This window comes from Haliotis rubra, unplaced genomic scaffold (genome assembly GCF_003918875.1).
Source record: "Haliotis rubra isolate DU_JTF1 unplaced genomic scaffold, ASM391887v1 Scf40, whole genome shotgun sequence".
Taxonomy (NCBI): domain Eukaryota; kingdom Metazoa; phylum Mollusca; class Gastropoda; order Lepetellida; family Haliotidae; genus Haliotis; species Haliotis rubra.
The window spans coordinates 2,148,662-2,164,799 of record NW_025767080.1 but is presented as its reverse complement, the minus strand read 5'-3'; the positions used below and the strand labels follow the sequence as shown (position 1 = coordinate 2,164,799).

At 39.9% G+C, this 16,138-nt stretch overlaps 1 protein-coding gene across 1 annotated transcript in view; it reads right to left on the bottom strand.

Moving 5' to 3' along the window:
* Nucleotides 1–9,337: 9,337 nt before the first annotated feature.
* LOC124287401 (titin homolog) overlaps nt 9,338–16,138 on the bottom strand; it is a 124,149-nt gene continuing 117,348 nt past the window's right edge. Inside the window, exons 34-36 of the mRNA XM_046723935.1 lie at nt 12,284–12,359; nt 11,646–11,758; nt 9,338–10,658 (exon numbers count right to left, since the gene is read on the bottom strand). Of these exons, the coding sequence (XP_046579891.1) occupies nt 10,530–10,658; nt 11,646–11,758; nt 12,284–12,359 (318 nt within the window). The 3' untranslated portion in view covers nt 9,338–10,529. The remainder of the gene's footprint in view (nt 10,659–11,645; nt 11,759–12,283; nt 12,360–16,138) is intronic.

Below are 16,138 nucleotides of genomic sequence, written 5' to 3'. Positions count from 1 at the left end.
GTCATGTCTCTCTTATTCTTTCCTTCAAAGTGTGAGTACAACAATGACTTGTTACTTACGCAAACACAAAATATTTTCCATCTATTATCTGAACACACACAGAAGGCATTTACCATTGGTTCTATATTGGAAACACGACACGTATCAGTTGACAGACCAATACCCTAAGAATGCATTTACCACTTATTTATCCCACACGAAACATATTTACTACTTATTTGTCCAAAATGCCAACACAACATATTTACAATCTATTAGCTTCATCACGCACACAATGCATTTGCCGCTGCTGCTAATTAAACCAACACGCTACACAACCACGGAGAGCAACACACAGAAGCCGTTATATAACAGTTTTATCTAAATATTGCATACTGAGGCGATAAGTGACTCTCAGTCACTAGCTTTAGCCAATGGGTTGTATACAGATTTTAGAATTGAAAATCAGGTGTGGTTACTTGTGAAGTGCTAATCATTGGCCGTGTATATGACTTGGATGATAATGCCGATGAAAATGAGTACAATATCAGGGAAGTTGTTCGAGTGCCAATGTTTTCCACTGTTTTGAGGTGCTAATGTGTTACATCATTCGAATTCATAGAGTATAAACAATGTAGATATAACCGTGTACATGAACACGAGTCCAAGATGCAGATCTCATCAGATATGTATCTTCAGTAGGTTCTGCCTGTCCTGACAGCCGACTGGTTTACGGAGGAGCGGGGTTTACATTGACTGATCTGCCAGATGGCGTGTCATAGTGCCCAGACGGTCAGAGCCAGTGCTCGTGGTGTCAACCACAGGATTATGTACAGCTGCAAACACGACTGGAATATTGTTGACAATAGCGTGCCCTCCTACTCCGGTCAGCTGGTCACAGAAAGATGTGTGTTCAGGTTTGAGAAACATTGATTTCTGCACCCATCTGCACCCTTAAAATTCTCATATCAGAGAGAGGGGCTTTTGTATCCAACAAAGGTAATTTCATATTATTGCAGATGTTAATGCGTGTGATTAATTTGTTAAGACTTAAAGTAGCCCTACCGAGAAATATTCAGATACTGACTGACTGACTGAGTTTGGTTTTACGCCGCTTTTATAGCAATATTCCAGCAACATCACGGCGGGGGACACCAGAAATGGGCTTCTCACATTGTAACCATGTGGGGATTCGAGCCCGGGTCTTCGGCGTGACGAGCCAACGCTTAAACCATTAAGCTACCCCACCGCCCCTAAATATTCAGATATATGTGTGGGTTGCTGCATTTCTTGATTGAAAATATATCTGTCGAAACTAAGACAATTAATGATAGTTCGGGGTAATTACTTAAATCGACACACAGCTTGTCAGCAATATGTGTGATGCTAGCCCATGCTCATTCTCTTCCCACAGAGGTTACTTGTGATATCTTCCTACGAACCTCTGTTCTAATACGGCCATATTTCCCGGTTCTCGTAAAATCCCCTAGCGGCAAAAGATCGCAACACGAATTATCTCCCTTCTTTCTATCCAATCAGAACACGTGTTACATCGACTTAGATTCAACTTGACTAACACAAGCAAATGTGAGGCCACAAATATCCCCCATCTGCCGGGGACTTGTGTTGAAGTTACACACAAGATGTTTAATGGCTAGCTTGTCCGTTGTCAACGAGGGCGATGGAGACGCCACTGATCCGCCATAACATGACTGAGTTCTGTCTAGCAGAAACGTTGCGCATCGCGCAGGGGAAGAGGTTTAGTTTTCTCGAAGTATACGGAAATTACCGAGGCCTTGCGAATGATCACTTTTGAAACAACGTCGCTGATTGCACAACTAAATCTGATTGCCTCCAATCACGAGTCTTGAACGCTCACACCATGAAAGGGCCGTATTAGAACAGAGGTTACGTAGGAAGATATGACAGGAGTAACCTCTGTGGGAAGAGAATTGCCCATGCTGTGTCCTTGAAATGTTGCTGTTGTCTAATTACTCATCCTGGAGTCATCATTGATGTGTAGTGATCCATTAACAATATTTCCGTCACCATTTTGCCTTTAACCCCCCATGGAATCTGTTTCGACAGGTATTCGAAACTAATTACTCCCTCGCGTTGGAGGTATTAATTTATCATGGCATTTGTCTAACCATGTTACTCCCGGTTAATTTGATGAGCATCTCATGTGGCCCCTACGTCACACAGGGTCGCGATCACAAACGATTTGGTCCAGAGAAATCCTATCATATTCCAATAAAACGGATTCTCGCATGAAGACACTTCTCAAACCATCTTAATGCAAACATCAAATTGTCAGTCAATAGATCTCCAATTCGTGGACGTGTTTTGGCGCAATCTCGTCAATGATGGGCCCTGAAAAACCTAACATATGTTATATTTGGGATTACACGTTCTTAGTAAAGTACAGATTCTAGTACTTTTTGGGTTGAGTCCCATCCGGGATTCGAACCCACACTCTCAGAGTCAGGCACCTAATCGCCAACACACAAAGTCAGACGCCTAGACCACTCAGCCACCGCGGCTTCCACAAAAATGGAAGTCGGACAACTAGTAGTCTAGACAGCGGATTTTGTGTACCCCTCTCATAAGTGTTAATTGGCACGGTTCCCACAGCTGAAAGGGGTACACAAAGTCCGCGGTCTAGACATTTGACCACTTTCTAAAATGGCATTGTGTACCTGAAAAAACTATACATCTTTTATGTAAAAAGAACGATGTAAATATTAATACTAGAGAGAAAGTGTAGATGTGTTTTGGTCTCCACAAATAGAATTTTAGGGGAAAAGTCAAATTACAGTACACCGTCCGATTTTACAAGTCGCACACCAACAGCGTAAGGCCATATCAGAGACCTCACGGTAATTATCCGGAGACATTAAACCTTCAAGCGGAAAATTTCAAAACGAGCAATGTTTGATGTTTGCTGAAATAAAGATGAAAGGAATTTCCTCAATTATAATCGTGAGTACACAGCCACTCAACAGTTTGTGAGACAATATTAACGTTGACATCAGATTTCAGATTGATTTAAATCACATGAACCTATAACGATTCACTAGATGAGGCACATGACCAGAGATGGTAGTTCAACACCATTAACTTAATGTCCTACTGTACAGTTGTGTTCTGTAGAGACTGCTGAACGTTTCTAGGTATTTTGTAAACTCAAAAGTATGGGGTCAGGAATAAATATGTTTATTATGCAAGCATATTTTTCCGACTACCTAATTGGTCGAGAGGCGGTGGTCACGTGACCATCGACAGAAAGCATATTGACTCCAACCAAAAGTCATATTGACCTGAGTTACTATGATGTCAAGCTATGACGTCATTCACGTCAAGCTATGACGTCATTATGTTGTTTACATGTCACAGCATTGTTGACACAACGTTATTGGTTTGCAGTGAAAATAAAATTACTTTTTTTTTGACTAAATGGACATGTTTTGGATTTAAGAAGCTTTTTTTCGGTAATTACATAATAAAACAATTATAGAGTGGCGAATTCGGTCAATACCTGTTTTTATGGATCCGCGAAAAGCAATATTGACTTCGTCCTCGGTCAATATTGCTTTTCGCGGGTCCATAAAAACAGGTATTGACCTCATCACCAGTCTATAATTGTATAGAAATCCCTTCCTCTCACCAGTATGTAAAATGTACCACATAAATACTTATCATTAAGCTCCTTGAATAACAATCCACCATTATGTGAAACTAAGGAAGGTCTATGGAAAAATACATATTACTTATAAGATATCATGTGTCTTTTTGGTACATACATTACATACTATACAATTATAGACTGGCGAATTCGGTCAATACCTGTTTTAATGGACCCGCGAAAAGCAATATTGACTTCGTCCTCGGTCAATATTGCTTTTCGCGGGTCCATAAAGACAGGTATTGACCTAATCACCAGTCTATACATGTAATTGTATAGTATAGATCCGTTTAAAAACACACATGATTTGGGATTCTCATATGTAATGGCACGAAGGAGATACCTTGACATTCCCCCAATATGATTACACGAAACTGTTAAATCTACCGCTTTGATAATTTTCTCGCATACTTGAAACAACCTGGCATATACAGCTTCCTTCACACACATTTGCACAACAGGATCCTGTGAACGTGATAGTTTGCCTTATGAATATCCTCACGCATGCGTATTAACTTCCTTTATGATAGATTTTTCTCCGAATGCGGAAGCGCAACATAGGTGTCAGTCAGTGCCGTGCCAGTTCTGTTTACTGGTTCTGATGCTCATAAATGTCACTTTGCTGGATCGTTAAAGCTGCAACGAACGTGATGATAGATGCGTTTCTAATTCTTGTGAGAAGGTTTGCCTCTTTGATAAAAAACTACTCTGTTTAAAGTTAGTGGCTATGTTCCTTTAGCAACACAGCGCCGGAAATATCAGACTGGTCGGCTCTTACATAAGTGAAAGGAATTCACCACTGACTTCATTTCCATTTGTAATTGAGCGATTTTCTGAAATAACTGCTACTGTCTTATAATTAAGTCAATGGGAGTGAACCCCTAAATGACAGGCAAAGACTCGCTGAATTAAAATTATTCATTGAATCATAACTGAACTGACCTTCTTTTCACCTTTAATATACTCTTCAAGAAATTGACCTTACTTCTCACCTTTAATATACTCTTCAAGAAATTGACCTTACTTCTCACCTTTAATATACTCTTCAAGAAATTGACCTTACTTCTTCAAGAAATTGACCTTACTTCTCACCTTTAATATACTCTTCAAGAAATTGACCTTACTTCTCACCTTTAATATACTCTTCAAGAAATTGACCTTACTTCTCACCTTTAATATACTCTTCAAGAAATTGACCTTACTTCTCACCTTTAATATACTCTTCAAGAAATTGACCTTACTTCTCACCTTTAATATACTCTTCAAGAAATTGACCTTTCTTCTCACCTTTAATATACTCTTCAAGAAATTGACCTTTCTTCTCATTTTTAATATACTGTTCATGAAACTATACACAAGGATTAAACATAGTTTTAGTTATTGTATAACGCCGCCCTCAGCAATGTTACAGCTATATGAAAGCGTTTTCTCAGCATCCATCAGTCTAACCTCAGTTTTGTAACGTCAGTCTCACGACCTCCATCTGAGATCAGCAATCTGTCAACGTCAGACTAACATGTTACTGCCAATATCAGAATGGCAACGCTAATTGGGCTTGGGTAATACAACAGCAAAGACTTGCAATTAAGGTAAAGAAACACGAAGTTTCCAAATATATTCCTGCTCCTTCACCAGGTGAATGAATACGTACTTCTATATGCACATAAGTGGACATTACAGTGATAAGATAACAGTGTTGGACACTTGACAGGGAAAAGCAGTAGTTAACTGGCGCTGGTTGGTATTACTAACAATCGCCGTTTTCCTCATAATGTAAAAGGAGATTGTATTGCCCTGAACCCGTGAAGATCCGGGTTAGAATTGATCTTCAGTAACCCATGCTTGTCGTACGAGGCGACTAACGGGATCGGGTGGTCAGGCTCGCTGACTTGGTTGACACATGTCATCGGTTCCCAAATGCGTAGATCGATGCTCATGTTGTTGATCACTGGGTTGTCTGGTTCGAATTCGATTATTAAAGTTACAGAACGCCGCCATATAGCTGGAATATTGCTGAGTGCGGCGTAAAACTAAACCCACTCACTCACTAGTGCCCTGAGTAATGATCATTTAGCAGAAGAACACATAATTATCAGATATAGTTTATTCAAAAATGCTGACAGATGGTGTAGATAAATCTTTTCAACACGGCATGCGATATTAACAACAGTAAATATATAAAGAATAAACGAACACTTCAGTAATACTGGCATCACAGGTATGGTTGTCATCTACATCAGTGTACATACATCATACAAGGGGACTGATAAGATTCCTTTCCATGTCCGCTATATCGGTACTTCAATAAGTCCACCTGCATGCAGTTCTTTTACTAACCCTGCGTCATTACAGGTTTGTTTCCATCGAGCAAAACACCATGAGCCTTATGTTCCCTGAACAGTGTTTGTTCTGTAACACATGGAATAGTCACTCGACCAAACTGGTTTCTGTACCGGAAGTCTATACTGACGTAACATCCGGTATTGTAATGAATATGCATGAAGTGACTAAGAATGACTTTGGGCGACAGGTAATGAAGGGGTATATGATTGCCTTTGATCTAGTAGTAAACAAATTGATATTTACTTCAACTACAGTCATTGTCATCAACATCTTAATGTCACACAAATATTGATGTCTGGAGACGTACAACTGAAACTGAACGGAGAAGATAAATCTAGTATATTTCCGTTCATGTGATAATTCCCTCACTGGCCTGGTCAAATGGATTATGAAAATAACAACATACTAATATAGCTGGCACAACCACATGTGGTGTTTTACCCTACTCTCAACAAACTGGCTCTAGTATTAGCATTGGAATCTCGTATTTTAATACATAAAAAATAGGACAATGAACAATGAAAAAAGCTCTAGTAGTTAACCTTATGCATGATAACACTAACGATTGAAAACATGCTGTGTACTGTTATAAGTTCGAATTAATCCAAGTTTGTTTGTTTTGTGTGACGTTTTTGTGATTTTTTTAATATCACAACAAAAAATATTTAAGCAATTCGTAAACATGGCAAACACCATTCAAAGAAATCCCCCAAAGAACATGTAACACTGCAAACATATGTATTGACGCAAATAGCCATGTGTGTGTACCTTATGCATGAAAATATTGACACATTCAAAATAAATCCAATTTACAGTTATACGTTGGCAAAATATCTATGGCATTTATACTTTCATCTGTTTAGTAGTAAACACTCAATATTCATTCAAAAACATCATGTAGATCATTCAAGGAAGATGAAACCATAGTTATTGCAAACAGGTGAATGTGTTATAATACCTTACAACAGACTGGCGTGTTGTCTGTAATGCTGTACACCATGCATAATGCTACCACGAAACAATCGTGAAATTTGTCATTCATTGCACATTGCAGTTAACTAAACACAAAGACCCTGAATTCCTGACCTCCTTTTTGTTCGGGACTGCTCCTTTCGGGAAATTAACATATTTATATTGGGAAAAGAATCAGACTAGAAACGAGTCACCTTTCCTCGGCCACATCGTTATTTACGTTGATTTGAACACATAGAGCCTATATCCTGTTTCATCCATTTGTTTCATCCATTCTACAAGGTAGAACAACGGTTCCAATTGGCCCACAACGAATGTCAAGATTTAAGGTTATTACTTAAATAGGTCCATTATTATGCAATATATGGAAAATAATAAGACATATATGCAATAAATCGAGACAATAGTTTGTTGGGTTTTTTTATATTTACACAAGAGTGGCTACATTATTTTCATATTTGATTCGTATTTTAGGTAATGCTTGATCAACATTGATCTGGACGGATATTTTCAGTTCCGTGCACATATTTACAGTCACAATTTAATAACAATGTACGTATATTGATTTGTTTAAAAAATATTTTAATACGGTAACTGAATGCATAATTGTGTAAAATCAAACATTTACCTATAAACAATTTCACATGCAGAGAAACATAAAACATTAACACTGTCCACTAAATTATAGACCAATATATCCTATTGTCATTGTACATTACATGTATTTATGCTCAGAGAACGTCGATGGAATACACAAACTCGATATATTTAGATGAAAATATGATTACCCTGATTTGATCTCCCTTGTGGAATAACTAAATCAATAAAAAGTGTCTCCCGTGTCTGAAATGTCAGTTTGTGAAGGTATTCTAGAATTAACCCGAAAACAACAAGTTCCCTTGTTTGACACAAAGCAGATGGTCTCAAGAATGAAATCGTGATATTAATAGTGTGTTACAAATGAGTCTCTTGATTCGTTATAAACTGTAGTTTAGCGTAGTTGATGCAATCAGTACCTTCCGGTCAACTCGGTTTTTTTCGTCAAATTCCGTTTTTGATTTGTAATTTCAGAAGCATCTATCGATAACACTGAATAACACTTGATAACACTGAGTAACACTCAATTCTGGCGTTGACGTTACATATTACGACAATAATTCGGAAAATGGAGTAATGATACTGAAAATCGCATCACCAATCCGCCTCATGTAGTTGCTGGAAAGTGACGTCATATATTTGAAAAAGGCATATTCTATCATACACAGAAAAAAACGTATGAAATGTGTATCGAGCACCAATCATGTAACGGTAACGACTGCCGCCAGATTGCGTCGTATTAACAGCACGTAAACGAGTGAAACTAATAAATACACATCCGATATCCTTCCACCAAATACTGGCTGGTATTACCTGAGTGACTGGCGACAGTCGCGTGGTTATAGGTAATATAGAAGAAATATCGCGTAGATATTATTAAATATGAACAATTTGAAGGTTTATAATGTGGCGATTTCAGCAATGGGTGTTTTTCTAAGTGTAATGACCGCATCAAGACTGAGGGTGATATACTCTTCACCTGCAATAAACTTGACGTACTACCGATAATGAACAGGGAACTAATGATTTGATGTGGTTAAGGGGTATATTTACAATACCGTGGCCTTGAATCTAAAGCCACACTGAAATTCCACATCACGTGCATGACCAGCACGTGATGCACGCGCACATACAAGCCAAATTGCGTGTGCACTGTTAGAAATGACTCAGAGACAGTATCTGAATATATAGACAAAATGGCGAATTGTTGTAAGACCGAGGCGAGGACGTCTATGTCAACCATCTGTTTGTCAACAAATGTAATTTTCCCCCTTTGGACAAGTAGTGGAAGGCGGATTGAGACCTTGAAAAGATCGTATCATTAGGGACCGTTCATAATTTATGGCTAGGGGGTGATGATGATTTTAATGGGGGTTGCGGTGGGGGGGATCATTTTGTTCTGGGGAGGTAGAGGGGTCATCAATATCGTACACATGTACTAGGGAGGGGGCAGCAATTTTGTACATGGAATATTAAAACATTATGCTTAAAAAATATGGGAAGGGGACGGGGACATTGATTTGTACATGACACGGAGGGGAGTCACTTACTTTGTACATAAATTTTAGGGGGGAGTCACTCACATTGTACATGCTTCTCCATAAAGGTCATCATCACCCCCACTAGCCATAAATTATGAACGGTCCTGTACATTGTTTACACTAGGCAATTTAATCAAATCACCTGTTATCAGTAGATACTCCCGCACAATCAGGTAGGCGAAAGGCGAACTGGTGAGGACATTTGTCTTTCAACCGCTACGTTGACGAAACTGTGCGCCGTGTCGTTGTCCTATTCGCTAGCATTATCAGCAGAAATTCTGTACTGTAAGACGACGGCAATTCCAGGCCACATCGGCCCAGGTTTTCAATTGTTATCTCCGGAGTGTCCTCTGGCAGGTCACCCGAGAGGGTACGCCAGAGAGCGACCGACGTTGCCCAGCTTGTGAAGCTCATCATGTTACGCCAATGGCGCCAATGCAAGTTAATCAACACCATACCATCAATGTGTCCTACATGTCTTGCCCATCATGATGGACGCACCAGACATTGATCAACGCGCCCGAAATATATTTTACAGACCTCTTTTGTTATTACACCTTCATTATCATTTCATCAGTCCCCCTTTTGTCGGTAGTACATATTTCAATTACTAAGGGTCTCTTTATACATTTGACGTCAGTTAGGCATTAAATCCTTTAATCGATATACATTGTGTAACGGATGCGGGTAAACCGAGGGTGAGGAAATGTGTGCTCCAACCTTCAGACGAACAGACGGTATCAAACAGTATCAACGGATCAAGAATATAAATGTTTGGGTGGGCGACCCCGAATCCACATGAGCTGTTAATCCGCTACAATATAACCTGATATATTTCATCCATGTACCTGAATGAAATATTATAAAAATTCAATTTCAATCTGGCAGAAAAGGTCATATGGTTATACCGACTGACTTCATTTAATCTGTTTCTATGTACATACATACCGAGAAATATGAAACAAATATACTTCAACGATGGAATAAACAAACAAATGAGTAAACACTGGCCTGTGATTATAAACATATTTCAGTAAAAGGATTCAAATCAGTAATATCAATATATTTCGCTATTTTGCTTAGAAGTAATGCTTTTCTTCGAGATATTTTTACACAAAATCGATGTTTCTCGGAACATGATGCTGTTGTATGTGCTTCAGTATTAGCTTTTAATGGAAAACCCATTAGACAGATGACTTCGTGGTTGTTTTTCACAGAAACATGCGCTACATTTCCCCTAATGAATCTGAACGCCATACGATACGTTCTTTGATACTAAGTAAATATAAAATTGACGCTTTCAGTAATGTGCTTATATAGGGCACATGTGATCCAGCATATCTTACAGAGTTGTCGTCTTTCATTTAGCGTCTTTGCAGATGGGGAATGCTACATCCGGGATATTTCGCAAGTCAAGATTGATATTTCAAAATGGCGGACAGCAGCTTCCGGTAATCTCCACTGCACTCGCTCTGCACGACATCTTCCAGGGACTTCTTAAAGATAGCTTTGTAGGCCATCATGATGTTTACCAGGTCGATCTGTTAAAGATAATCAAGTTTAATTGTATCAATATATGCTGCTTGCATTATTAGTTGTGTGACAATGATTATTGTAACTTGGTTAGACTAGTTTCATCGGCTTCGACAATCTTTCCGACACGTGGCACAAGAGCTTCATCTTTAGAAAGGTCTTTGATCGTTTTATGGATATAATAATCAGGTCACTCGAAATTGATACCTGATGCGTCTATATTAAGGAGCAGACTGATAAATGAAAGAAAAACATATCATATTTCTTATGAATGATTAATGATAAACGATAAGGTCATATATGATCAGTGAAACAGTGCATGTTCTTCAATATTATCTATCGCACGAAAAAAAGGCAATGACATTAAATTTCTTTGGCCAAAGAATGTTTTCTTTGTCCAGAATACTGTTCTTTAATGACGGTGTACGAGCTCGTAAGTAAACAGGTTTTCGAAGTAAGTGCTTCCACGAGTAGTTTGAAGGCACGTACAACTAAAGTGCAGTGTAAGTCTGAATACGCCATGTTGGAGTCAGTATCGTCCAACACCAAAGGCATACCCTTGCGACAATTTGATTTCACACGAGTGCATACAATTGTGAAGTAAACAGACAAAAGTCGATATGTATGTGATATTTTACATCTTTGACAGCATAATATCAGCTCTATCACAGCTCTATAATCAAGTCGAATCCATTCAAACAAGTCTTTGATATTATGAGCTTTTTTCCCTCCACTTGAATTCAAGGTCAGCGTTTACCCCACGATCTATAGTATCAGTCACCGTTACGACTCTCGTTTGACCAAAGCATTCCACGCACAATACCCATAGGTACATGTCCGATAGGTACTGAATGTTATAAGAGTACATGTATGATATAAGTAGTGTAGTATGTAGTAGTGTTTGTGGAGATATACTAAAGGGTAGGGATTCATTTTTGATATTGCTAAAAGCGGCGTGAAACCAAACTCACTCACTCACTTTTGGGTCAACTCACCTCTGACCTGCCGACGATGACGGCCATCAATAGATTGTCGTTGGTGCCGGTGCCGCTGGTTGCCTCGTGCAGCACGTGCGCTGTGTACAGATATGGGCTTTGAAGGTAGCGCGCTGTAATAAATGTGGCAGTGTTACCTATGCAAATATACCGATTGATAGGGAGTGTTGAAAACAGATACAGATGCAGATAAACTTAGGGAAAAGATAAAATCTCTCAACCGATTTTATCACAAACCAAGAATTAGTCAGATATCAAGGACTATCTCTACGTAATATTTTTAGATAAATATTGCTTTTATTTAAAAGCCTTAAGCTTGAAAAATCAACACTGGTGTCATCACTGATTTTCAGTGACCTATTTATGTAACTGTCACAGCTATTTCCCCTTTACAACCCCCCTGGGTTTGTTTCGGGGGATATATAGTCAGGACTGGCTGGTCCGTTGCACCGACTTTCTATACCTCAATCTTCAATAAACCACTGTTTACACAAAATAGCCAAGCCACGGATTACATTTGACAAACAAACTATTGCAGGAAGTCTTTCAAGTTTCCATTACATAATAAAAGTCGGTGCATTCTTTTGCCCCTCAGTTTATGAATACTATCCCGGGTGTGACAGCCATAGCTGACTTACCAACCGATAGGCAAGCCATTTCAGGATAACCCGCCATGTGTTTCTCTATAGATTTCGTCACATCCTCTCCAGAAAGCTGCAACAAAAAAACATGAGGTCACTGGCTTGTTCCTTTATTCTCACTACATCTCAGTATATCATCGTTCTTGTAGTGTATTGTATGGAGCACAAAAATGTCTGCCAAAACTATGATTCTCTCCAATGAAGGAACCAGCTGGGCCATAAGGCAGCAGTTTGAAACCTTGGACAGGTCCTGCAAGGTTGACAGCTATTTGAATATACACTGACGTACAAAAGAAAGTATACACCCGGTGCTTTTGGATTACTTTAAAAAAAGCGACGTAAATGTTTTGAAATCATTTTTTAAAGTGATATAAAAGTCACAGACTTTCCTAATATGTTGCCAAAACACCACAGATGCGAAGTTGCCAGTCAAAATCACAATACTTTTCAAATAATCCCAAAACACCAGGTGTGTACTTTCTTTTGAACGTCAGTTTATGATGCAGGTAGTGTGAAAGTGTTACTCTGTCACATGTCACAGACTGAGTTTAGTTTTACGCCGCTTTTAGCAATATTCCAGCAATATCACGGCGGGGGACACCAGAAATGGGCTTAACACATTGTGCCCATGTGGGGAATCGAACCCGGGTCTTCGGCGTGACGAGCCAACGCTTTAACCACTAGGCTACCCCACCGCCCCCACATGCCACAGGCAAAGGCACAGCGACATCTCAAATTCATTCTATTTCAGTGTGGAGTTAAAAAAGATAGAAGTTCGAATACATTAAGAAAACATATGCCTTCTCTTTGACTGAAATTCTTCCAATACGTCTATGCTGTGTTGTCAGTGTTGCAATTGCCACTGGTAAAACTATGTTTTTTCGTGAAATGATCTGGAAAATAAGCGCTGGTTTACACCCATTTTCTTATTTAACTCTTAGTGATAGTCCCCGACTATAACCCTGAAAGTTATTCTTCTGCTAATCTAGGATTGATATACTCGAGATAGTACTGCCAGTGTTAATTTTCTGGGGAAACGTAACAAAAATAACCACATTAACCAAGAATCGGTCTCGAAGCACCTGCACAAACCTATTTTTAACATGGTCATTGCTGAAAACACAGATGCCTTGTCATAAGGGAAACACAAGGGACCTGACCGTGTATAAATACCATTTTAAACCAATTGGATTGACACAGATGTTAACAAGATAGACAAACGGATTTAGCTCACGTGACCGTCATGAGGATTACATATCATTTTGTCAACATAGGTTAGTTCAATCTTGCTTAATACATTATCCGTGCGATTGAAAAACCACAAGCAGATTCTGTGAAACAGACCACAGATAATGTAATACGCAGTGTCTGTTGCGAGGCAAGTATTGTTGCAGGCTGGAGTTTCGACGGGGTCGTTCAACGTCAATTCATGAGGGACAGATCATGGATACTTCAAGTAGAATATTCTTCACTCTATTCACTTTAAATATATCCATACTGTCAGCATGCGACTGACTGTGCTGTAATAACTGTTTCGAGCAAGTTTCCTTCTTTTGAATGTTCTGTTCAGTCGAGGTGTTGTGTGTTCGTTGTAACAGCGGTGTCGTGTACAAAGCGTGAAACCCGTCGTGACACCGTTGATTGATCGATGGCCACCTCTAATGGTTTCTTAACAAAAATGTAGAAGATGGTCGTTGAAGTCACACAAGAAGGGGTTGCTTGGCAATAAAAATAGCAAATTAAATGCTTGTTCCTGTGACATTCATTTCGTCGAAATTCTGTTTCAAAGACGAAAAACATAGCTAACAATATGGCACACGGTGTAACATACAGCGGAATCTGCTTAACACGGACTCTTTTCGCGATGTATCTTCAACATATGATCAAAGCGGAACCCATATTGACACAATACCTTGTATTTATTAAACCAGATCATACACAACTGTATTATTTACTATCACTTTGATTAACCTGCTTGTAGCGCTTTAAGGAACACCAATTGTACAATTGTGTGTAGTTGCATGTCAATCTCTGTTTTGGGGGTGTTTCGTTCATAATATGTGCTCGTCGACGTATGTATGCAACAGTGCTACCACCATGTAACTGGACTCCACTTGCTCACTCACTCATTCACGGCAGCTGGGTTAGAGTGGTTTAAGCGTTAGCTCGTTACGCCAAAGACCTTGGTTCGATTCCCCTCATGGGCACACTGCGAAAAGCCCATTTCTAGTGTCCACCGCCGTTGAATACTGCTAATAAACTAGACCTTCTCTTCAGATCAGTAACAAACTTTATAACATAATTTTCATGAGAACACTTACTTTTCCCAGCTTAAGCAATGACCGTGTAACCCATCTCGGGTCTTATCGAGTAACCGCTAACATCATCTGTCTGCAATTATATCTGTCTGGGAGCGCCCACTCACACGATTGATGTGTTTTAGAGGCCCCCCAGCATGTTAACGACTTTATATAAACAATAACCTGTTTTTATAACCATTAGCTAGGACCCAACAACACCTGTTCCATCTTGGCAGTCTGTGTTGTTCGACCTTAAAACGCCCACCTTGTCGACGAAGTCGCTAGGATTGTGGGAAAATGCCAGAAAGCATTATGGACTCAAGGCTGTCAAAGCAATCTCTGAATACGATGATTTACTAGGTTTGCACAGAGACTGTACTGCAAATTGTTACCATGCACTCTGTTTTGGCCACTGTATACACAATAAATATATATTGTTACCATGCTCTTATATGCCACTGTATATATATACTAGCCACATAAAGAAACTGCTCATTGTCAAAATATTATCCCAGTTGATAAGTACGATAACGATGTCAAAGGTACATATAAACTTTAATGGAGGGATCATGAGACCATAACAAGTCGGGAGAATTTCAATTGAAAAGTCAATCACAATGACGCCACGAGTCCACAAGCGGGACAGGGGTCAAACGACCATGTCACAAGCTCAATAACGGGTATGTCCACCATCGGCATTGAGAACAGCAGTGCATCGACGACGCATAGAGCATATCAAACGTGCAATGAAGGCTGGTGGGATGTCACGCCAGATTCTCTAAAGTTCTGTTGCAAGGTCAAGGACGTTATCTGGCGGATGAGGAAATCGGCGTAGACGTCGACCCATCTCGTCCAAAACATGCTCTATCGGGGAGAGATTCGGTGAATTTGCAGGCCAAGGCAGTAAGTCAACGTTGTGGTGTTGCAAGAAATCCATAGCAACCCTTGCCGTATGAGGGCGGGCATTGTCCTGTTGGAATGTTAACCCAGGGCCATGACGTTGCAGAAAAAGGAATTGCCACAGGTCGAAGAATCTGATCCCTGTAGCCCACACCAGTTAAGTTGCCCTGAACAATCACCAAAGGAGTTCTTTGGCGTGCTGTTATTCCACCCCAAATCATCACGGAACCACCACCAAAGCGATTCCTCTCCAAGACACAGGCCTGTGCATAACGTTCTCCCACGCGTCTATAGGCACGTTGACGTCCATCACTATGGGAAATGTTAAACCTGGACTCATCTGTAAAAACAACATCTCTCCACCAAAAAGAAGGGTCTGCGGACATGATTTCGGCACCACATTCGGCGAGCTTGTCGATGACGTTGTGTCAGGTTGTCAAACTGTGTTGGGGTGGATACGGCGAAGTCCTGGGATGGTTCGGGCAGTCATCACTGCAGTCTGAAACCTGTGGCGAAGATGGGTCACCCTTATCCATATGTCCTGTGTTGGCGTTGTTACACGTGGACGTCCAGAACGTGGCCGATCGATGACGTCATTTGTGTTCTGGTAGCGTCTCACCAGTGCAGTAATGGTGTTCCGGTGGCAGTGGAA